This window comes from Parambassis ranga, chromosome 5 (genome assembly GCF_900634625.1).
Source record: "Parambassis ranga chromosome 5, fParRan2.1, whole genome shotgun sequence".
NCBI lineage: Eukaryota > Metazoa > Chordata > Actinopteri > Ambassidae > Parambassis > Parambassis ranga.
In genome coordinates this window covers 18,134,219-18,158,339 of record NC_041026.1, presented here as the reverse complement: position 1 = coordinate 18,158,339, position 24,121 = coordinate 18,134,219, and the positions used below count along the sequence as shown (strand labels likewise).

The 24,121-nt window shown below is 41.5% G+C and overlaps 1 protein-coding gene across 2 annotated transcripts; it reads right to left on the bottom strand.

The window, feature by feature from the left end:
* Positions 1-823: 823 nt before the first annotated feature.
* On the bottom strand, positions 824-23,714 carry kcnb1 (potassium voltage-gated channel, Shab-related subfamily, member 1). Of its 2 annotated transcripts, none has more exons than XM_028406145.1 (3): positions 23,697-23,714; positions 21,424-22,078; positions 824-2,762 (listed from the first exon to the last, which is right to left on the bottom strand). In XM_028406145.1, the coding sequence occupies exons 2-3, from the start codon at positions 21,997-21,999 to the stop codon at positions 837-839; spliced, it is 2,502 nt and encodes an 833-aa protein (XP_028261946.1). In that variant the 5' UTR covers positions 22,000-22,078; positions 23,697-23,714; the 3' UTR covers positions 824-836. The 2 variants fall into 2 exon arrangements, with proteins under 2 accessions (XP_028261946.1, XP_028261945.1); XM_028406144.1 differs by lacking the exon at positions 23,697-23,714 and adding an exon at positions 23,412-23,659.
* Positions 23,715-24,121: the final 407 nt, after the last annotated feature.

Genomic DNA, 24,121 nt, shown 5'->3' with positions numbered 1-24,121 from the left:
ATGTTAACAGGGGACAGCAAAATACTGTTCAAGAAAGAACGATCATTATAACGAGTGACGAGTTGGAGCACTCTAATAACTTCAGCCTCTGTGCCAAGACATTGAACCTTACACATGATAACTCTTTACATATGGTTATGACACGGCAGACAAGCAAATCAACTCTTTGTGTAAGGAACTGTCTCTTATCTATATAAAAATAAATCAGGTTAGACAATCTGAAGAGTGTGTTCACATGAATTAGCACTCATCACACTCTCTCATACACATATTGCAGACATGCATTCCCCTACAAATGTAAATGACTAAGGCCAGGTTCGGGGATGGAGGGCACAAGTAAGTAGCTTATAGGCTTCTAGGTCCACTCCTGTATCTCCAAAACTACAAAATAAACTGGGACATAGTAACTGGGTAAACTGGGCAGCAGGGTGTTTTTTTCCTTCCTGGAGATTATGGAGATAACCCCATGTAGCTAAAACCATCATTTGGTTTGGTTTCACCAGAGCTCAGTTTGTCTGATGTCTTTTCTGAAGAGACCTATTGGCTACGTGGGAATGCTTTTTTGGTTTTGTGGATGCAGACCCCCACTAGGAATGAGCTGAAGGAGGGGCAGTGACATTCTTCAATTTAGAAATGTTTTTTTTTTCTCCCAGAGTATTCACCACACATGTTCATGTGGAGCTTATTGCCCACTGGCATGCTCTGGCAATTTGTGAAATGTTTCGGTGAGACCCTTTGTCTCTCCCTCTTTTGTTGTCTCTGGCTTGCAGTGTTTCAGCCCATCTGGTGTCTCTGTCACACACTCTGTCCACAGCTTCCTCTGCATCACTCATACCTCAGAGGCCTTTATCCAAAGTATTTTGACGCCCCCTTTCAACTTTTGGTCTACGTGCCATCTCAGGCCCTATGTGATTCTCATGAGTTATCCCACGAATCCCTTCCAGGGGGAACAGACAATTCTGGCCCAGCATTTTCTGGGCTGCTTCTAAATGGTTAGCGCCCCTCTGGTAGTTTTTATTTATGTTGCGCTTTGGGCTTCCACTAGCCAGCAAACGCTCTGAAGGACTGGTATCAGAGATGTCGCGGAGGTGCTCATCGTCATCTGTATCAGCATCAATGTATTTGCTGATGGAGGAGTCATGAAAGGTGAAGACAGTTGGGGCCAGGGTAGTGCTTTCTGGAGTCTTAGGTGGGGTCCGGCTGCTGGCAGTGGTATAGACAGAAGTTCCAGGGCTTAACAAAGAGTGGTCTGACATGACAGAGCTGTCTGAAAGTGGCGATGGCCCCGACTCCCCCTCACTGTGACAACCTCCCTTTGGAGTAAGGCTTTTTGAAGAATTTCCAGAAAAGAAGAATTTCCTTGCTGTCTCTGTGCAGGAGGACTTGGTGACGGGCACAGGAGTCAGCATGGGCTCACGCTCCCCTGCAGTGCGCTGGCCTGTTTTTGCACTGGCATGCTGGGACAAAGCTGTGGCTGGACTGTATGAGTAGCAGTTGCTTTCCTGATGACCAAGGTCCAGTGCAGGGCTGTGGAGGAAACGTGGATTCTCCTGGAAGTCTGTTGCACAACTGATGTAACTGTCAATGCTGGACAAGCTCTTCATGTCCCCTACTCCCTCTCTGGTTCCTAGCACTGGTGGTCCATGGTCTTGGATGGCCCCCAGCTCTATTTCATCTCTCTGTTTGCCCACTCTGGAAACCCTGTCTTTAGCGTTAAAGTTGGGTTGTGACTGTGTCTTTGCCATCTGGTTGTACATCTCTTCTAGCTTCTGAACATTTAACCTCTGAGGACTGGTGGGCCTGCCCTTGCTGGGAGAGCCCAACTCCTGGGCGTTGAAGGAACGGTTTGAGCTTGTTTCTGATGTTGCCCTCTTTGGGGTCCATTTCCAACGACTTGGAGAGAGGTGGTTGTCATGAGGCCTCTCACTCTTCTCTACCACCACATCCATCAGCTCTGCACTGCGAGCAAACGCTTCTTTCAAGTTCATTGAGACAATGCTACCATTTCTCTTTGCCCGTTCAAGGGCTTCCCTTCTTTTAAGTGCTTTTTCTTGCCTCTTCTGCTCTTTGTAGAACTCAGAGAAGTTATTTACAATGATTGGAATAGGTAGGGCAATCACAAGTACTCCAGCTATACAGCACAACCCCCCCACGATTTTCCCCAAGAGAGTCTTTGGGTAGATATCTCCATAGCCTACAGTGGTCATGGTAATTGTGGCCCACCAGAAAGAAGCTGGAATGCTTTTAAACTTTGTATCCTCTTCATCCTTCTCAGCAAAAAATACCAGGCTGGAGAAGATCATGATACCCATGGCCAAGAAAAGAATGAGCAGGCCAAGCTCATTGTAGCTCCTCCTGAGGGTGAAGCCCAGAGACTGAAGACCTGTGGAGTGACGGGCAAGCTTCAGAATACGCAGGATCCGCATGATCCGGAAAATCTGAACCACACGCCGGACATTCTGAAACTGCAGCACACTCTTGTTGGATTCTGTCAGGAAGATGGTGACGTAGTAGGGCAGGATGGCCAACAGGTCAATGACATTAAGAGGACCCTTAAAAAACTTCCATTTATTAGGGGAGGAAAGGAAACGGAGGAGGTATTCCATGGTAAACCAGGCAATGCACACAGCTTCCACGTGGGCCAGTTGTGGGTTGTCTGTGGACTGACCAAACTCATCTGTGCCCTGCAGCTCAGGGAGGGTGTTCAGAGACAGGGCAATGGTAGACAGGACAATGAAGAGGATGGAGATGATGGCCAAGATCTGCAAGACACAATAAAAAGAATAACGGGGTTAGGATTGCAGGATCAGAAAATATGATACTCTGCAAAAACATTGTTACAACAGTATATGTTAAGGGACACTGAGAGGACCTCCAAGATACCAGAAATCATAAATGTTCATAGACAGCTGAACATAAGTGAACCACACAAAGTAAATAAGTAAATTAAAAACCAAAAACCGACATCATTTTTGAAAAGCCTCCTTGCCTAAAAACTGTGTGTTTGGATGACAGTGTAAAAGTGCTGACAGTAAGTGAATTCCAACTCTAAATAAACTTTCAATGAATGCCTGACTGCCTGTGAGATTGGCTGAGGGGTAATGGATTGAACTGGCTTGGGCCACTTATTTATTCATGACTCAATTATCAGGCTTATCCACATGAATGCATGTGCTTGAGTGGACAATAACATTTAGCAGCCATACACAAAAACAAAAGAACTAGATCATCAGCCAGTGAACAATTTCCCCAATGTATCAAATATTAGGTAAACAAAACAAGAATTAGGAACAACAATGAGCAAAATAAGATTCACTGATCCTCAAAAAATTTTATTCTAACATTTCCACGTCACGTATTTGTAGCCAGCGTCCTCCTGTTGTTTTATCAAGTGATCCACCCAGAGAGTTTTGTCATGGTCCCTGGTTCAGTTGGTTTTTGGTTTTATTTAAAAACTTGTTTTTTCCCCGGTTATTTTACTGCATTTGTATTTTTTCATGGTTCATTTTGCCTTGTTTTAATTGTTTCCTGTTTTACTTTGAAAGTCTAGTTTCCTTATGTGTTTTACTTTCTCCTGTTTTCCCACCCTGTTGATTACCTGCCCCGTCTTCACCTGTGTCTTGTTAACTTTGTGTATTTAAGTCTTGTGTTGTTGATTACGATTCTGTAGTTTGTACTTTGTGTATTTATTTGGATTTTTGTGTTTCAGCTTAAAGCTCACTTTCTGTTGTGTCTGCATTAGTTTTCATCAGTTTTAATGTCCAAACCTGACAAGTGAAAATGAAACAGAATTGACATTCCACAGGAGCCATGAAACATCTAATAAAAGCAGGCGACATAACCCCAGTATCCTAGGTGAAAGGTTCGAGCAAAGACTCGACTGCTCCTCCAAGCAGCTTCAACAGTTCTGTTGATAATATCTTAATATTCCTCACAGCTTCATTCAGACTGACTGCCAGTGATGGAGAGAGGTTATGTCTCGTATGCATGCAATATTTGCCAGATTGGAAGCTGTTCTGAGCCTCCGCCTCTCTCTCTCTGTGAACCCTGTCCTCATATTCCCTCTGCTCCTGGATGCAGACAGCCGGTAGTTAATTAAAGTATAAAGTGTCCACATTGGCCAAAATTTTGAAAGTCTGTTGGACTTTTTTTTGGTTGTTTCTTCATAATAACCTTGTGCATGCCTTCATGTTTGATGTTCAAACTTATGCAATTAAAGTGAAGGTTACTAGGGCAGGTCTGACTGAGGCCTAATTGCAGAAATCTGGGCCATTTTGTTTTTCATCTTTTAATCTCTATATTTAAGAGAACAGACCTCTCAGTCCTTGTCACCTTCCTTATGTCACTGACACCACCAGTGACATAAGGATGAACATATAGTAGTTGCATAGGGGAAGAACCCCCCCCCAATCCATCCACTGCATTAGATAATGCTGATGATTCATATTACACAGAACAAAGAACTGGGAAGTCTGTCAGAAAACAGCAACCTCACACACACACTCACACTCTACCCCACCCACACTCCACCAATCATGTTAACAAGCAAGTACGTGGTGGCAGACTACACCTTTTTAGCACCATATGACAGCCCCCCCCCCAACCAGTATTCATTTTGTAAACAAAAAGCAACCATTGGGTTTCCTTTGAAGAAGCTTGAGCTTGTCTCATCTACATAAGTGACAACTCCACAGTTAAAGTGAGAAATACCTGAGAAAGTGTCAGTGCCTTCCAGCTTGTAATGTCATGTCAACCCCAGCTCAAATAACATAAACCATTAACAACGATCAGCATGATGTCTCATCTAAGTGAATTTACAAAAATGCCTTTGCATATAGTGTAAAAAACAACCATGTCATAATAACCTCTCCTGTGTGCACTACATTGATAACAGCCTTCCCTAAAATAGGGAACGAAGGGCTAAAATCCTCCTAAAAAACATAGGTGCTGCTGACTGACCTGATGATGAGTCACACAGGCAACATGATCCAGCAGTGTGTTTCATGAATATTTACTGTATCGTATTCTTGTTTACAGTAATTGTAATGCTCTCATCTCAATTATTATTATTACTGAAGGAAAACCTCAGATGTTTCCATACTCCATGTCGAATGCATCTCTAGTAAGACAGCACAGTATTTATTTCCACTGCATTGCTTTATGAGCTATACATTGCACTTGTTACATTAAGAACTCCAAACAGCACAACTTAGAGGATGAGTAGGAGGTTGTAGCTGGAACACTGAGCCTGTTTTGGCAATGGCCCACACAGAAGAGGTTAGGATGTTATATGGTGAAATAAATCAGAGCATCGTTAAAATACTTTCTCTAAAAATCAAGTTCAGCAAAGCCCTGGACCACAATGCAGCATATAGGCACATTCAAAGCATCTTTGAAACATTTAATATGGATGAGAATGACATTAATTATTTCTCAGTGATTTAATTTGAATTGTAAAACAGAGCAAAGTAGTAATTTCCTCCCTTCACAGTCTTATTATGCTTAATCAAAACCTTGTCAATAAACTGTATGTGCTAGTTACACACACACCCCCTGGTGTAAACAACTAGCACTTGATGCAGGATCTCCCTATAAACTGTCTAAAGGAAATTACACTGACAGAAGGGGCAATGCCATTGGCTGTTAGAAAGTTATTTGGCAGTGAGGGCCTTGACAATGGTCTAACAGTTCGGACTCCCGAGAGTAAAAGTGACGGCTAGAAAAAGCAACCTTATCTACGACCAATCAGAAGCAAGAGGACACTGTTGCCATAGCGTCACGGCAGACATGAATAATGGCCCTATCTGTTTATTTTCTTCCCTCTGTGCTCCTCTACCCCTGCCCTGCTGAAAATCTACTTGAATCAAACACTTGAGGAGTGGAGAGGTGCTGGAGGGTGAGGGTGGAGCTGACAAGGGCAACATAAAGTGAAGGAGGGGAAAATGATGATGCTGTTAAAGGGAAATGTATTTGTTTATAAATTAAATTACAGGTTGTAATGCTTTTAATGTATCTTAAACAAACAACAAAGTAAAAGTTCACTCATTAATCCTATTACACAGCAGAACTATAAAAGATGTGAACAATTCCAAAACTTGAAGCCGGTGGAGACTGTAGCCATGGAAGAGCAGGACAAAAAAAAGGGCAGAGGTAATAGGATTTAGAAGCTATAAAAAGGTCACTAATGAAGGCGCACTGGTGCTGCTGTGTAACGTTATGGTGATGAGGTTCCACTACGAAACCCTGTGCATTTCCCACTGGTCCATGTCCCTAATGCCCCTAACTTCAACACACTGTGTGTCACCCAGCATAGCTTGTCTTTATCTCTTTCATTGCTGAGTTGTTTAATGTCACGGCGCACTGATTCCATAAAACCATTTAACTCCAAATCTAAGATAAACCTCTGAGCGCTCATAAAGGAAAGTACAAACAAACACGTGTCTCAGGAAAAGGTTGAATGGAGCTCCAGACATGATTCTAATGGCATCGCGGCTATTTATAGACTCTCAGAGGCCCACATAACAAAACAGATGTTAATACTGGCCGCGCGCAACATTACGTCCTTTATGTCCTTCTCTGTGATGAACACTCAATTACTGTAACTTGATTATGGACACAAAAATGACTAGCAGTGGATGGTCCTTGGAGGGCTAATAAAGCAAAGATGAAGGCAGGCAGATATTTATATCTAGAGGAGAGGCAAAGACAACATGTGTGCAAAGAGATAGAGATAGAGAGGAAGAGAGAGGGAGACTGACAGGAAATCCCACTGTGACACTAAACAAAGGCAGATCACACACTGGTTGGTGTCTCTCATGGCACATTGTCATGTGGCTCAGCGGACACAGAAGACCATCATCTTTAGGACAAGGTGACACTCGGCCTCATTAGGGTGTTTGAGGAGATATCCTGGACAGAACTGGTGTAAAGGATGCTCTCAAAACTCATCCTAGCATGTGTGTGTGTGTGTGAGACATTTCTTTTAAAAGGAAAAAAAGCCCACAGACATGACACTCAGTGCATAGGGAATATACTATGCATACACCAGAATTGTTTCTGCTCTCCAGAGGCACGCACATTTGGGACTCAAAGAGGGGCATTCATTTACAATTTTTCCTGAGCATCTTAACGCTACCCGCTGTTTGCATCCCCATGCTGCAGCAGCCTGGTTTTATGCCAGCTGTATCACAGAATGTGATTAATTTTCTTTTGCTACACTGGTTTTGTCAGGGCCAGGTCCATTCATTTGTTTTATTTATAGACATAGACTTAAATAAAATCAGAGTTAGTATCTATAAATCAAATGTTCACCATAAAATCACTGGTGTGAGTGTCAGTAGAGAATGACAGGTAGTAGTGATGTACTGAAGCAAAACAAAGGGGTAATAAAAAGCAGAATTCAAAGGAAACATCCTCTAAATCAGAGCAGTATTTTAAGCCACAATAACAACAGAAATAGAAGTATATAATCAGCCATCTTCAGCAGAAGGTGACAGTAATTATCAAAATGTAAAAACCTCCATCACAGTATAGCACTGCTGTCTGTTAATGTGGCTCTTCCTGTACACAGGATGAAAGAATGCATTGAGACACATTTGCATGTCTCTGTAATGACAGGTTTTTCTAGGTCAAATCCTGATTATGTGGGATAAAAAAAGTTTGATGAATGAGACTAAACTTAACTATGAAACAAAACATTCGCATAAAATGCTAAGCATGTACAGTAGATTGGTCCAGGTAATAATCGTTTCTGGTTTCTGCACTCCTGGTGGTGCTTGGTTTGGTGCAGGTGCTGTGTTTGTGCTTTGTTTATTCGGCTTGGCCACCTGTGGTTAGATGCAGCTCAGGCTGGTAGCCTCACACTGCATTATGTGTCTGGTGCATCCCAAGTGACAGTTCAGGAACTCCCAGGCTCCCGGCGCTCAGGTTGGCACCTCTCTCATTAGCAGCCACAGGAGGAACAGACACACTGCGGTGCCTCAGCAGTGGAAGCTCCTGTTCCTGCGGGTACCAGCTGCTAACTTTGTCAGCACTCAGGGAAACTACTCGTAAACTTCCACCTAGCACTTAAACACAGGCATGGAAGAGGCTGAAGAGGCTTCGGTAAAGGTGCATCTATTTTCAGTTGACTAAATTCAGGTCTTGCTTGATCACTAAGATCCACTGACAGCTGACTTGCTTTCCCATCATCCCCTGAGCCACATCGGAGGCCAGAGGGATACCATGCAACACTCTCCCAGCCTCGATTGCCAGCCACTGTCACCATGACAACCCCCTTGAAGCTCGACAGGAGGTGGCTACGTGGACCTGCTTGTGAAAAGCAAGTCTGACAGTCTCCTTCGTCGTCTCTCTCTCCCTCCCTCCCTCCCTCTCTCCCTCCCTCTCTCCTTCCATCTCTCCCTGATTTGTACCTTATTCAACGCTCAACCAGCTTTGAACCATCTGTACAGCTTCAGTATCTATTTTGTCTTCTATTTTCGTCAGATAGCAGTTTGCATTCTCAGTTTAGGTGTTTAATATTAGTTCAAAATTCAAGTCAAATAATAACAAACATTATTATTTGAAATGAAAAAGAAACCATCATCATCCGCAGATGTTTGCACCACACACCCGCTGCTCTGTCATTTCACTATGTTGCATCACAAAGTCAGACTATTAAACTTCATCTTCCTCAAGATTTTATTGATGACGGTCAATGGTACGTGAGTAATAATGTGATCGTTAAATAATATGGAATAATTCACACCCCTGATTCTGAATGTAGAATGGCTCTGCCTCTCTGCCTGTGAAAGAGATGGGGTTTCCATGGAGACGGGAGGAGACTGTGTCTTCCACATTTCCCCCAGCATGATAGCTTGAAATACACACTCACATTTGCAGTGGCTTAGCTGTAGCCTCCCCACCCTACATCACTTCTTAACTTTGAACAGCGCATTCTCATTTATCTTAACCTCCCACTTCTTGCCAAAATGAATAACTTCATAACGCTCCCATGACCTTGCTTCTGTGACATTAAGACTTCTGCACATACAGCCTTCTTCTATGCTTCCTATTGTTGGCCAGTTCAAATATCATAGACTGGTTAAGTCAGTTTAAATAATCTGCACATATTAACTCCTTATTTTACCCTCACATTTCCAATCTATATTCGAGTGCACCTCACCATTAAGTTTTGTCTTTACGCCTATGTTTACTTCTACATTTCGTTACATCTGAAAACACTGCTGTTTGAGGTCACAAAGAAGTCTGAAACATGCCATTTTGAGGGGGGAACCTTTCTACAAACTTTTTCCAAACTCACGCAGTGCCTCCATGCACAAAGTGCACCATAACCCCATTCAGTAAACCACTAACGTAGGTAGGAAATGTATGCTTGCACCATCCATCTCCTGAATGAATCCCACCTCATCTCCTCTCCTCCTCTATTATTCATGCATTTCAGATGAAGAAGAGAATCCAGACTCAGCATCTATATTTAAACTCTGACTGGGTCCATGGTGTCTGTATAAATAGAAACAGTATAGGGTCTGGTCTGGTACACCAAAGAAGGCTGTTTTCTCGTCAGGAATTGTGCATTAAAACACAAAGAGAAGGAGATAAAAGACAGACTCATCAGTGCATCCGTCTTTATACCCGCAGTGTACAGTAACAAATTATAAAAAATATGAAGAGGTTTATATTTAAGCTGCTCCATTATCTAATGATGAGTGTATGATGCAGTTCACACAATCATGTATTTATTACAGAAATCAAAGAGCATCATGTTATACTCTGCAGACATCAGCACAGAAGGAAAAGATAAACATGCAAGAAGCACTGATTCGAAACGCAAAGAGATGCACACACACACACACAGTCAATCAACAATGATGCCTGAATAGAAGGCAGCTGCAAGTCTCACAGAAATGACAGTTACCATGGCGACAGTCACAGTGAACTTTTAAACATTTTAGTAATGGCAGTGAAAGAGAGGAAAATGGAGAGAGAACAAAAACATCCAAAAAATAAAAAAAACAAAGTGTGTGTGATCTACAATGAAATATGTGAATGTCACGTATTCATTTCATACAGCAAGACTACTATTAATCCTGTGCTCAAACACATGCAGTCTGCAGATTTACAACATACTAACAACATAACAGTCCACATTTCACAGTGTGCAGGAGCTCGAATCAGTGGCTATTTAGTGTCAGTGCTTGTTAATCCCTTTGAGAGTTACACTCCAATTAACATGCAAATCCTTTAAGTTGTGGTAATTGGACAGCTATAAGCACAGCTATTGGACTTAAGACAGCCTCTGTTGTATTGCACTTAACAATTCAATATCAGACTATGATGCAACTACGTCACAGTCAAAAGAACATTGCACCAGGACGGGCACAACATACATGTATGCTGTATAATTCAGTTACTGCAGCATGTACAGGGCTCCCTGTACTGTACTCATGTAAATGAAGATAACGTGACATTACTGTCTGTTAATCCTCACCCTGCTTAATGTTTCAGCATGGCACTGCATTGGTGCTACTCAGTGCTATGCACATCTATTTGTTGTTGCTGCCTGTTCCCACTTAGTGGCAGTGCCAAGCAGCCACCTCTGGGTTTGGCAATAGTGCCTACATAGAAGGGCCAAAAACTGCAGTTCCTCCAATTCCCACAGATTCCCATGTTTATTTGTAAGTAAAACCGTTCTGTAGAAAACTATATATGTAAAAAGGTCAGTTTATGAAAATGTCTATAAGCTGTATTTGTCTGTAGTTTATTTTTTCAGACTGCAAAAGCAGCCTTGAATAAGACACTGACAGCCTTTATTAGCTGTTAATAGCTTCTCAGTTAAGCTAATGGTGTCATTATCTTTGAGGCTAACATTGCTCTATTGACCTCAATCTCTGGTAATAAGTTTGGTTAGGTTTGCTTGGAGTGAAATGATCCCCAAATCTATTACAGAGCTCTAATGCAGTAATGACACCATTCAAAGGCATCACACACAATAATCTCAATATTAACAAACAGGAGGAGGTTGATAGGATGCAAAGGTGTTCCAAACTGTTCTGAGAGGAGTACTAGATTTTTGATCAATACAATTCAACTCCATTGTTTTTCATATTTGACAGAATAATGATCAGAATATCCATCTATCCATCATCTGAACCCGATTATCCTGCAGTGCATTCAAACACTTTAACAGTTACACACACGTCAGAGCTTCAAAAGCTCTGCTGTGCTGCTTATAGTTCTATGATTAGATAATCACTGTTTATCAAACAGTCCATTTGAATTCAGGCTCATGGAAATGAATAAAAAAAATAGTTAGTGGTGTTTATTCGGATGTACATGCTGGAACCTGAAAGCAGTCCAAAGTGTAGGTGAAACTGTTCATCAAGGTGAAAGGCTTCTCGCACCACTAGTCAAGTGCTCTCTCCATACTCTCACAGGCAGCCATTGGCTTGATGAATGTCTCTCCTTCACCTGAGTGGATTCTGTCTCTGCCTCTGGCCTTCACACTTTCTTCAAAGTCATTCATTCACCTTTCCACACAACCTTCACAGTGAGGCAAAGTGAGGAAAGAAAGTGGCTGCAGCTACAACAAGTGGGTCAGGCTCCGTACCTGGGAATTCTGATTTATAGGCCATGTTGTGTGTGTATATGTGGAGGAGCGGAAACAGCGTGCAGGGGAAGGTTTCAAATCAAGTTAATGGAGACGTGGCCTTTCTGCTGGGCCGTGGTCGACAGATGCCACAGGGCAAAGAAAAGAATGAAATGAACACAATGATTTTAAAAAATGGTTACAGTATATCCAATATACAACATGAATCTAAAGATGTGTATACCTCACTTTTTATCCTCTTTGTTTGCAGCACTTAGAAAATAAAAAAAACTGCAGAAATATGTTTGATAAATTACAGGATACATGATGCAACATGCAGACTATCCAAAGCCCATTCTGCAGTGAGGTCTGCTGCATGGCCACTGGTCCACTGAGGGGCTCGAATGCAATGCTCATTTGCAAACTCTCCTGTAACACTGATGCAACCTTTTGCCACTGCTAATGGCTCTACTACGGAGAAGCTTATCATCAAAACCCCTCAACCATTGCTGAGCTGAGCTCTGTCTGAGCAGAGGAGAATACACATTATGCATTCACATCAAAATAAATCCATTTCACTGGTGCAATTTGACAAATGTAATTATTTTCTAATTCACTGAACAGTGAACGGTGGGGAAAGTGAAGGATGGCAGGTGATACATTTGATCCATGCAAGTCAGTCATATGACCATTGATCTTCATGTTAAAATGTTACAACAGACAGGCAAAAATCTGCTTTATGATTATGTATAAGCAGTAAATATCAAAGTTAGATATAACAAAGATGTGGCTACATTAAATAAAAGGTGAGCGTCATGTGACTTCCCTGCTATGCTCCACCATTTTGCCCATATTTCTAGGATTTAGGTGGTCAGTTGGTCACTTTCAATAAGGTGATGTTATCTGTCCGGTCAATTCACTGATGATCTCTTTGTAGCACTGATGCATGAAAAAAGAACACACATAGCTGTGTGTAAGTTGAAGATGTACATGATCTCAGAAGTGTTTACAAAACTGCTTTGTCTGTTTTTCCCTCATTGGTTGACTTCAGAGAGACCGTACAGTGCCAGGAAGTTGGATCTGTCTGTGTACAAATGCACTTCCTGTTGTTGGACACTGCAGGGCATGTTATGTGCCCTATATGGAAGTGCAGACACCAAAGCAAGCTGTGTGTAAATGAGGTGTTAGATTTTACATTGTCTTTGAAATCCTTTTTTCTCCTGTTTCCCACACATTCTATTTGTGTTTGCACCAAATGGCCTTTTTTCTTTCTTTTTTTTCTTCTTTTTTTTTATAAAGCTGCTGTTTGGCAACAGGACCCCAGATTTTTTTTTTTAGCAAAAGGGCAAGCACGACTTCCAGTTATTTCTATTAACATGGTGCTAATCTACCATTTACCTCACAATAATAATGCTGCAGGCATGCTAACCTTCCAGAGTTGTGAGGCGTTCTCTCTTCCCCAGGTTCCCTGCTGGGTGTCAGAAAAAGGGAATATGTGTTGCTCAGATTGTTCAGAATCTTTATGGTTGCTCAAACGGCGTGAGTGTTTCCCAGTATAACACGTCATGCACAGCTGACGAACGCTCTGAGAGGGTTAGCACTGATTCAGAATAACTGACAGTGTTTCAATATTAATCATTCACTACTGCATATTTTTTTACATCTACAAGTGAGACGGGGTATTACCGGACAGTCTGACCTCTACTTCACTCCGACGTCTTTTTAATAAAATATATACTACACTCTGCCAAGGTCTGCTTTTGTCACAGAAGAGAGAACATGAATCACATACTGTACATGCCGCCATATTAAGGGCAGGAAATGGGGAGATTGTAGTAGATTTTTCTTTTGCTCTAAATATTTTATGTTGATGTGTGTTTGTATGTATGTTGTTACAAACCTCAGGATACAAATTAGTGTTTTTTAAATGCTGTTCTTCAGTTTTTATATATTTATTTATTTTTGCTGTCAGAGCGGAAACACTGACCAGACCAGATGCTTTTGTTCTTTTTGCCACAGGGAATGTGGATGATTGTCCTGCATATGGTCCATTAGTATTAATCTCACAGTTATCTCCATTAATCTGTTTGTCGAAGGCTTTTTTTTTTCAGGCAATCCAGTCTTGACTGCAGGGTGGAAATCGATAAAGTCCAGATGAGGGTTCCTGTTTTCAGTTGCTGTTTGCGGAACATTTTATTTCTGCTGTAAAGCTGAGGATTTTAAACATTGCCATAACAGGCAAAGAGGTGGGGCATGAGTGAAGCTAAGGCAGTAAGCTTCCACAGAGACTTCATTTCTCAGCCCTGTTACCACTTTATTTAAACATATAAATCTCTGGTGAGAGAACTGACCTGCTTTTGGCTTCAAGTGGTCACTTGGGGAATTGCAGTTTTGGGCTTTCCTTGTTGGCTTCCTCTCTCAGCCCTGTAGGTTACCACTCGGTAAACACAGATTGTTTTTATTAAAAATTAATAACAACAGTTGATTCCCTGGTGAGGATGTACTGATTAGGTTATGGCTTTTTAAATTAGTATTTATAAATAAATGTGTGGTTGGGAGCTCTAAAAGGTCTTACAGAAACAATCCCATAATTGTCATGATCTCATGTTTTTTTATAATGTTCCAATTTTAGCTTCCTCCCAGAAGCTAAAAGTAGAATGAATGTTCAACTATTTAAAATTGTTTGATATCCCTGGATTCTAGTTTTCCATTAGTCACAAACCTTATTCTTTATCTTCTGTTTCCCTGACTCAGACTCAGCGAGCATGTCACACATAACTTTTCTCTTTCATGTTTACAGTCTTCAGCTCTCTACATCTTTTCATCTCTCTTTTATATTTGTCTCTTACAGTCTTTGGCCCTCAGGCTCACCTCCTCTTGGGGACAGTGATGTCTTAGTGTCACTCAGTGCTCACGTAACAGCTCAACTTCTAACTGAAAGCACAAAGGAGCTTCTTGCAGTGGCAGTGCACAAGGTCTGACACCATCTGTTTTCTATAGAGTTATTCTCTTTAATCTAAAGATTTAAAATTCCATTTCATTTTTGTTAAATCTATACTTTTCAAGGAAGTTTGCATCACCTTGATGACCAATGGATTTATTATTTATATCCCAGCTGTGAGTTTTAGTCCAAACAGACAGAACACGTCGTCTGAAATAAATTCTACAACAGTAAATAGAGCAAAACGAACGAAGTGTCTCCACTAAAACCATCCTGCAGCAGCGACGCTGAGCCCCTGTGTAAAGCCTGAAGAGAAGAGACGACACTACAAATCCTGATCTATCCCCTACAAAATGCATGACGTGACTTAAATAAAATACTCACAAACACATCAGACCTCTGCACATTAAGAATGAACATAAAAATACGAACATAAAATATGCACCAGTCCCAAACTACTTTCAAAACTTAGTTGAGACGTCTTGAAAGCTTTTAAGTTGTTGTGGCTGGGCTGTTTACCTGCATGCAATGAATGCCTTTTAACATTTAAACATAACAGAAGGTATAAATATGACACTATAGCAACACAAAACTAACAAAATTGGCCACTAACTGAATTATACTAGAGGATTCAGCAGCTCAAACATTTCCCTGTTTGCACTCTAGTTTAATAGCAGGTCTTAAAGATGGATGTAGATGCACTCACACTTACAAGCCAATTGGAAAATTTGGTTTTAAAGTTCAAGTCATATAATCCAACAAATATGTTCTTGTCAGTTAAAGTTCATATTTTTTTTTCTGTGAAGCTGACTGGCTCTGCTGAAGCATCTTCACCGAGGCTTTTAAAACAGAATATTAGGTTCTCCCAACTGTTGTTGGCTGTGATGTACAAATGATTTTGGCAATGATGCTGCAGAATAAGGAAGGGAGCCATCTCTAAAAGATCATCATTATAATTTCTTCAGCAGACACATGAATCCTCCATGTGCCACCATCCATCTGGCTAAAAGTTAGGTCACTTTCTGGCTCCAAAACTTCTTTGGACATAATTATCATGTTTCTGAATAAATAAAATTATAGTGTTGTTTATTGATGTTTTGTGAAAATGGTTAACTATGAGGCTAACAGCACCAGAAAACATGTTCATGTGAAGATGATCTTAGTTTCAGACTCTGTGTGTGTGTGTAACAGGGAGGAGGTTAGGAGGATGAGAGGAAGTAGAGACAGCAAGTTATTTTTACATTTAACTCCCATCATAAAATCCATCATGACTCTCAGGGATAGTGTTTCACTGCATCAGAAACTGCACACTATGCAAAATATTGGTGTGTGTGTGACAACAAAATCGTTGATAGGTGAGAGTGGTTAATCAATTCCCGTTGCTCTCCATTGTCAATAAATCCATATTTTAAGCATCGTGGCAAAGACAGTTTCAAGGTTTTGAGTTTATTTCAACTTTAACCTTCAGAGGTTGCAGTGGAGTTTTTATAGCTGCATATGAATCTGACTTCAGGGCAAGTTAGAGGAGACACTTAGAGGCACTGCTGCTGACAAGGAGGCAGTATGACAGTCAGAGAGAGCAACCAGCATGAAAGCAATCGCCGGGGCACTCAATCTCCTCATACACATGATCCCAGCTTATATCTCTGCAGCACACAAACCCGGACAAACACGGACAAATAACCTGGGAAGCCCTAATATGTTATTTCCCACCTTAATCCTCTATCAAGCACAATTGGCGACTTTCTTGGTCGCTGAACAGCTTCCTGCCAGAGATACCTGACGCTCACTTAAATCTCTCATCTGGTGATGCCTGTGATGCTCCACAATAAGGATATTACTTTCTCAACTGAACCATTAAACAAAACATAAAAATGAGAATGCCATCTTGAGGATATAAAAGCTTTCTTGTGCTTTAGTTAATTGTTAATCTCCCCTAATTGAAGCAGCCGGCTCCCAGAAATTGTTTACTTGTTTCTAAAAATACTGATATGATCCATCACTGCTATATTTTAGGACGTTTTAGGAAGAACAGGTGAAAAGACCTAGCCTGCTGGGTTTCATTGTGTCCTGCACTCAGAAAAGGAAGAGGACATGAGGACATTGTGGTTTGTGTTAACTGACTGAGCAATAGCACATAGTACACAATAACAGTCAAAGTTTATAAAGTATATAACAACGGCATGCATAACTGGCAATGTTGACCAGTCCTGCCCAGACTGGGAGGTTTCATATACGCTCACATTCATAGACATCAGCATGAGGGTGTGTGTTTCCAAGTTACTAAAACTATTCTGGGCTCTTAAAATAACAAACAAAGGCCAAAACTGAATCTGTGCCCCTGTGTCCTCCTAAATGTCTGCCTTCCAGACCAAAAATAGATGACAAGGACTGCATGAATGCTCCAAAGCCTGTGCAGAATACTTGGTCCCTTTTGCAAAAGTTTTCAATAGACTGCTCCATTTGTTCCAATCCTTTAAAATGGTACAGGCTCTGTTGGTCTTTTATGAGATATTCAGTCAAAAATGCAGACTCTGAATGATCCAGGCCATGAATAAACCGTGTTTTTTATGACTTCCTATACATCATCTGACTAGATGTGACTTTCCAGCTGTCACAGAAGGTGATAGATTCTGGTCTGGTCTCAGATTCTGCTGCAGACTGATTTATGGGTATAGGAATATAGCCAAACCGCGTGTCATCTTAAGTGTGATATGAGAGGAGCATAATTGGAATTTGTTGCCTGCCATCTGATGCACAATACCCAGTGAGAGAGTAGGAAGAGGGAATTCTACATGTTTGGATCCATGGAGGCAGCACGGTGGTGCAGTGGTTTAGCACTTTCACCTCACAAAGAAGGTTCCTGGTGCGATTCTAACTGGTATCTTTCTGTGTAAAGTTTTCTGTGTGGGTTTTCTCCGGGTACTCCAGCTTCCTCCCACATTCTAAAGACATGCTTGTTAGGTTAGGTTAATTGGCGGCCCTAAATTGCCCATAGTGTCAAGGTCACCGCCTCTCACCCATCGATAGCTGGTTAGGATCCAGCCCCCTGTGACAAAGTGGGTTCAGAAGATGGATGGATGCATGGAGGACAAAATGACTTAATAATAATGATGTTCAGCTTTGGTTTCTAATATAAACTGTATAAAGACAAACTCAGAGCAAACAGATCAGCTCAGAGAAAAATATTATGACCTATTTTCCATATACTAAGGGATATGAATAAATGCATATAGTCAAATGTTATTAGGACTCAAAAAGTAGACTTCTCCTGACTTCCAGCACCCTGTAGACTAATTTGTAGACATTAAAAACTGGGCCGTCTGAAGTCAGGATTTGGGTCAAATTTAGCCCATTTATGGACACTTGTTTCAGTTTACAAACAGTCTAAAGTTAGCCTTATAATACCAATTTTAATATGGTCTGTTAGTGTCATTAAAATGTTGAACTAAACTAACAAGATCCCCTGTGAGATTTATGTTTATCTCACATTTTAAAATTGTGATTGTGACAATGTGACAATGTGAGAAAGGATTAGCTTGTTGTGTTGTATACTGGTACTGACACTGACAGAAACCACCTAAATCTAAGATAATGTTACATGAACACTGGTGAAAGTGCAAAAAAGCCTATCTCTTTTTGCCAATCTGGCTGTTTAGGCGCTGCTCAGCCGGCGGTCAGACACAATCTTATTTTATAGTGACTCACAGACAATGCTACGGCTCACAAAGAATGTAAACACACACACATACACACACATAGAAAGGAAACCTTCAAATTGGGCCCAAAGTCTCCTGGAGAATAATTAATGTGACATTTCCCTGACATTTAGTCAGAGGTATAACGGAGGGGCCTGAAGAAGGGAGGAAGGAAGGAGAGATACGAAGCGAAGAGGAAAAAAGAACGACAGGAAGGACGGCAGGGCAGAGACAACACACTGTACTGTTTCCCTGAGCAGCCTGCCAAATATTACAGCCTCCCTCTTTTTTGTGTTGCCTTGCGCAGATGTTAAATTACACACATACACACACACAGACAGACACCTACTTTAATGTTCAATACCCACCCCTTCGATGATGATAAAACTGTACTTTAGTTGCTCGGTAACCATTTGTTTTGTGCCCATCTCTACCATTTGCCATCTGTTTATAGGCTGTTACACACACATTCCCAGGATAAGAGAGTACAGCTGATGGGCTAACACTGGGACAGTCTGTGGTTTGAGAATAGACCGCTCAACTAGTCCATGAAAAATATACCTAAGACAATACATCAATGCTTTTAGCAGCGTGGTTTGTGGTTTCACAGACAGGCCCTTTTAAGGTAATTAGGAATAGATAAACTCTGCCTCCGCTGCTATGTCCAGGCTGCTCTTTTTTCTTGGAACACTACTCTCCACTGTATAGTTATAACTGAGCGAGGATGTGAATTAACACACTTTTACGAGCCTTACAGATTTGCTGGAAGCACTTTACATAAAGCAGCAATCTGCTGTGTCATTATTAAAGCGCGTATGTTAGTGAAGCACTTTCAAAATAGTTGATATTTTGATACATTGCCGATATCAGGGTGTGATAATGGAGACTGCAATGTATGGTCGACTCAGAGCGGTCATCTCCCTTTATGTAGGCTACAACACATTCATAGCTCAAACACAATAAACATTGATTTTAGCATCTATTTGATTCCTATGAAGAAGACATTTCACTGACAGACTCGCAGCACTCATCTCAGTCTGTTTGTGGGTTTAGAGCTAGAGACAGCTCTGGCAAATCCTCACTGAGCACAAGCGGCTAATAGTTTTCATTTCCCATAAGATGTTAGCTGCAAGCCAAACCAGGGCACTGTGCTCCCCCTTAAAACAGTGTCTTTGATCCCTCCAATCCAACCTGATCAAAGGTTGCTGCTTTTTAGCACCGCTCTGGTCTCCCAGGTTGCAGGTGCAGGTGTGACTCTCTGAAAGGCATGCTAAGGGTTAAACGTGTCTTTTGCACCCACTGAGGATGAGCACAGTTGATAAAAGGTGGCAGATGTAGCCTTCAGATAAGGAAATAATGTGCACTAGAGTGAGGCATGTGATTATTTAACACATGGCTGTTACAAACAAACTGCAGGGCTACATGCTCATTCAGCCAAACAGTGCATGATATTAACCACATGGGCTTTTAGAATTCAGCAGCTGCTGTCCTGTCAAATGCATTTATTAATAATAACGTGATCAAGCAGTGTGACCTCACCACTTTCTTACTAGTAACTAGGAGCTAAAGTCTGTGCTTACCAGCGAACCTTCATGGGATTATTTTCTGTTTTCTCACAAGCACTGGTTTATCTGAATGATTCAAACTATTCAAAATCATCTTTGACTTCTTGTTTATGCGCACAAAGATATAATTCAATATCCCAGCCTCCTGCAGAATATCTCAAATTCAATTGGCTGAGAAAGATCCAGTGTGGTTGTCACAAGCAACTCGAGTTTAATTGAAAGAAATAACCTCTACATGTACGTATTTCATAATGAGAGTGAAGTGTACAATGCTTCTGCTGTGTAGAACAGATGATATTTTCAAAAGTAAGCTAATGATATAGCTATGGCCTTTTTTGTGACACATCTGGTAATAGGAGCATTACAGGCGGATACACATAATGAACCTTGTGTCGTGTTTTGAAAGAGGGTTAATAGCAATGCACGCAGACAGCCATTTACACTGTTACCACACTCATCTGACTGTCAAGACATTTTCATTCACATCTTGAATAACAGTGATGCATAATAACACATCTCAAGCTAGTAAATCACATCAACAGTTTTTTTCTATAAATCTTAGTGTTTTGTTTCAATCTTGGAACAATAAAAATATTAGTAAACGGTCAAAACAAGATGTGTTTAGAAAGGTTTATAGCCCAATTCGCTCCTGTAAAAAATACTCTAGCAATCTATGTCTTTATGGCAGGCTGTATATAAACGCTGCCAATGTCAGCAGACCTTAATTGGGCACAAGATGTTTTAACAGGAAAGATGACACATTACAAGCTGTGCTAATGCTATGAAACGGTACGAAAAGGTATACGCTTCCTGTCTCCCAAGTGGAAATGCTGAGATCATTGCAACACATCCTCACAAATGAACAGTACATTCTGGAATAAATGCAGTACAAAAACCAGGAGATTATATATTGGAGCTACCTCTACCCTCACTATAGATGTGTCAGACATTTTGCCATTAATGTGATTATTGTGGTATTTGCATCTTATTCTAAAGGATGTGTGACAAATATCCTATCATACACATTTTTATTAACATCGATGATGGATCAAAACTCCCTGTATTCTTGAATAAATTAAGTTTTAACCCCTTTCTTTTAGGAAAGGGTTGTGGTTTGGGTTCAAGTAGAGTTTCGCAACATTAAACATGTGTTACGAGTCAAATCTTTCTCATCTCTTTGTTCTGCTTTCACCTCAAACACATTTGACACGCGCTGTTAGGATATGACCACGTGTAGGCGCAAGATTCATACACACTGGTTGTTTCAAAGGCCTGGAAATACCAAGCTTTTAAACAACGTACACTGATGGATGAAAGTAGACTGTGGGTAAATATCAGAATGTATATGTTCAACAATGGTTGACTGGATGGAAGTGTGTGCTTACACACTGCTCACTTCAGCAGACTCAGGACCTGCCACTTGCTTCCTAAGGATGCACCTCTGTGAATCCTCCATATTGTCTTATTGTGTGATGTGGCTTTGAGATTCATTCCATCAAACTTTTGAAGGTTTAAATGTCTAAGACACATGTTGTGTGTGCATTTGTTCTGGAACTTTCTAGCCTACACATGTCATCAAGCTTCCTTCAGTCAGTCACACTCAGTTTACACCCAGTACCCCATGATAAGTACCTTTGCTGCCACAGATGAGCTTGGCTTTTCCAGGAGGTCCCAAAGTTTCTTCCTTTTCTCGGCACAACAAGCATTGTCAAATTCTTCTCCCTCCCTGTCTTTCAGGTTGTCTGCCTCCCTCTTGAGTTCCTCGTTCATTTGCTCCTTTTTCTGGTGGTACCTGGCCTGGCAGCACGACTCCAGGTAGATCTCGTCAATGCCCCAGTAGTCAAGCTCTTGACTAAAGGACAGAGCGCACATTTCCTCCATCATGTGCAGCTTCCCAGTACGATAAAAGTTCAGGATTGAAGTGAACGCCCCTGGATGTCGGTCAAAAAAGTACTCATTCTCCTCGAGATTATAGTCATCGCACACCTCCATCAGAGATTCATGGGAGTTGCAATCTCTTAATTTTCCCAAACGTGTTCGTGGTAACCTATCTAACGTTCGCCACAAGACTTCGTGTGGGAGGCCCCCAACATTCAGCCTGACTCTGCGGAAACATGACTTGCTGCGAATGATGTCCACGGGTTCAGGTGGCAGGGATGATGTGGACCGGGAAGCGGCTTTATTTAACTCTGCCAGGGATTTCTCCATGGTGACTTAATGTCAAGGAAACATGCAAACATCCAGGGCTATGGACTACAGTAGGTCTTCTTTCCATTCATCTTGGTACCTAAATCAATTGTAAAAGAAAGGAAAGCATCAGCATTACAGGATTGTAGGCTTTGAGTGTATTGATAAAGGTTTGTTGAATCCCAAGACCCCAATGATACATCTGACAGTCGACACGAGGATTTAAGAGAAAAATGTTTTTTTTTTAGCTTTCCCAATTGCTCTTCAAGTCTTTCAAATGAAGCAAATGAATTATTACTCAAATAACATAAAATGCTTCAAACTGGCATGCATAAAACAGAAATGAACTGGTTTAATGTTGGTGACTGCTATCATCTACAGTTGAATCTTTGAGTTCCTTTTCAATTATTTCATGAACCCAGATGGGGGGTCTTGAAATGACTCATACCAGAGGCACGCAGTTCTATTTGTGGATTTGGGGGTAAAGAGGGAAAATGTTTGGGAACCAGAACAGCCACACAGAAAAAAATAACCATATTAATCCATTAAAAAAAGAGAGAAAAAAAGTGTCTTAATCAGAAATCCTCTTTCTCCTGCATGTCTTACATGGCTGCACACAGTCATAAAGGTCATGATATTATTGATTTTGTTTGTCATGCCGAGTTTTTTTTTGTTGATCTTTGCTCCTGTGACGCCCATGCAGTGCTGCTGTGGGCGGGTCGCAGGACACCACAGTGGTGAGTGGTGGCACAAAGTGAGCGCTGTCCACTCCAATGGTGCTGAAACACCAGGAAGCGCTGCTCACTCCCTGAATCACGGCGAGCTCCCTGAGGAGGAGGAGGGGGGGGGGGGGGGGGTGGAGGAGGAAGAGGAGGAGGTGGAGGGGGGAGGCAGACTGACAAGAAAATATGATCCACAGCCTGGATCCCATCTTCACCTGGCAAACATTTTATAAACCATTTACACAAGCTGCACATTAATCATACTGCTTAGTGACTGATCACACAAAGTTTCCTACACTTCACAGGGCCGTGTCAACATGTGCGCATGCAAAATAAAGACCATTAACACACACAGACTTTAGGGATGTTGTTAAAAACAGGAATAATTTGAAGCAGCCTCCACCCTCCTTTAAAAAAATCTAAGTCAAGGCTTCGATAAAAACACAAACGAACAGCAGCTTCATCTTCTGTGTACACACTGTACTTATCTGCGTAGCCTCAATGGTAATAAGCCGGCGTGTTTAATCATATAAAAGTGCTACGTAGCCTTGTGAATGTATTTTCTCCATCGTTAAGCATTCCTCATGTTTTTCAAAGGCTGCCTGCTCCATATTTGCTGCAGCTTGAATGCAGCTCCTACAATGATCAGCTATTACAATTGAGCGACTGCATACGATTCAAAGTCCAGAATAGTAAAATAATAAAAAATACCGTAGTGAGTTGTTGTTGTCATCCTGCACCGGATCAAAGCGCTGCGTGAACAATCAATCCGCTGCCACAGACGGAGATGAGGCAGTAGCGTTTAAAAAGAAAAAGGAGGCGCCGTTATTGGTTTACTATTGCAAGGGTCTAACCCAATCCATTTCCCCCTCCTCTGCCTCCGACATGGCAGAAGGATGTTCACCGTCTACCCTCCGCTTTCCCTGCTCCGCATATCGCACCACTGCTTCGCCCGAAGATCAACAAGTATGCAGACAGCTCATTCGGACAGACTACCTGTTTCAAGTCAGCTGTCTGACTATAAGGAGGCGCAGCATCTCTGTGAAGGTGGATCCATGGCAGCTCCGCGCTCCCTTCTCACATCTGTTTAACTCTTTCAGCACCGCGCGTTCACACTGGCGCACTGGAAACACTGCTGGGTGGGTGTAATGTTAGATAACTGCAGAGAGAAAAGGATGAATATGAAGGGTCACATGATATGAAGTCAACAACATGAGCGAAAATCAATGACTGTATGCTGAAAGAAAATGTCAGGTGTTGAGGACACTATCAAGTCCTCTGCCCACAGCATTTACATGATAGCTTCAGTCACAAGAAAAAGACTTTACACAGTGGACAATATCAAAGCTTACCCGGGCACTATAGCCAGCCTTTGTCCTCTTGACATCTTACAAACAGCAGTAGCCTTTATGGATGGTGCC

Bases quoted from the DNA above. Each gene is read 5' to 3' on its own strand.
- kcnb1 (XM_028406145.1), bottom strand. From the start codon at position 21,999: ATGGAGAAATCCCTGGCAGAGTTAAATAAAGCCGCTTCCCGGTCCACA. The intron at 2,763-21,423 runs GTACTTATCATG...TGTGTCTTGCAG, and splicing joins GCTCATCTGTGGCAGCAAAG to ATCTTGGCCATCATCTCCAT.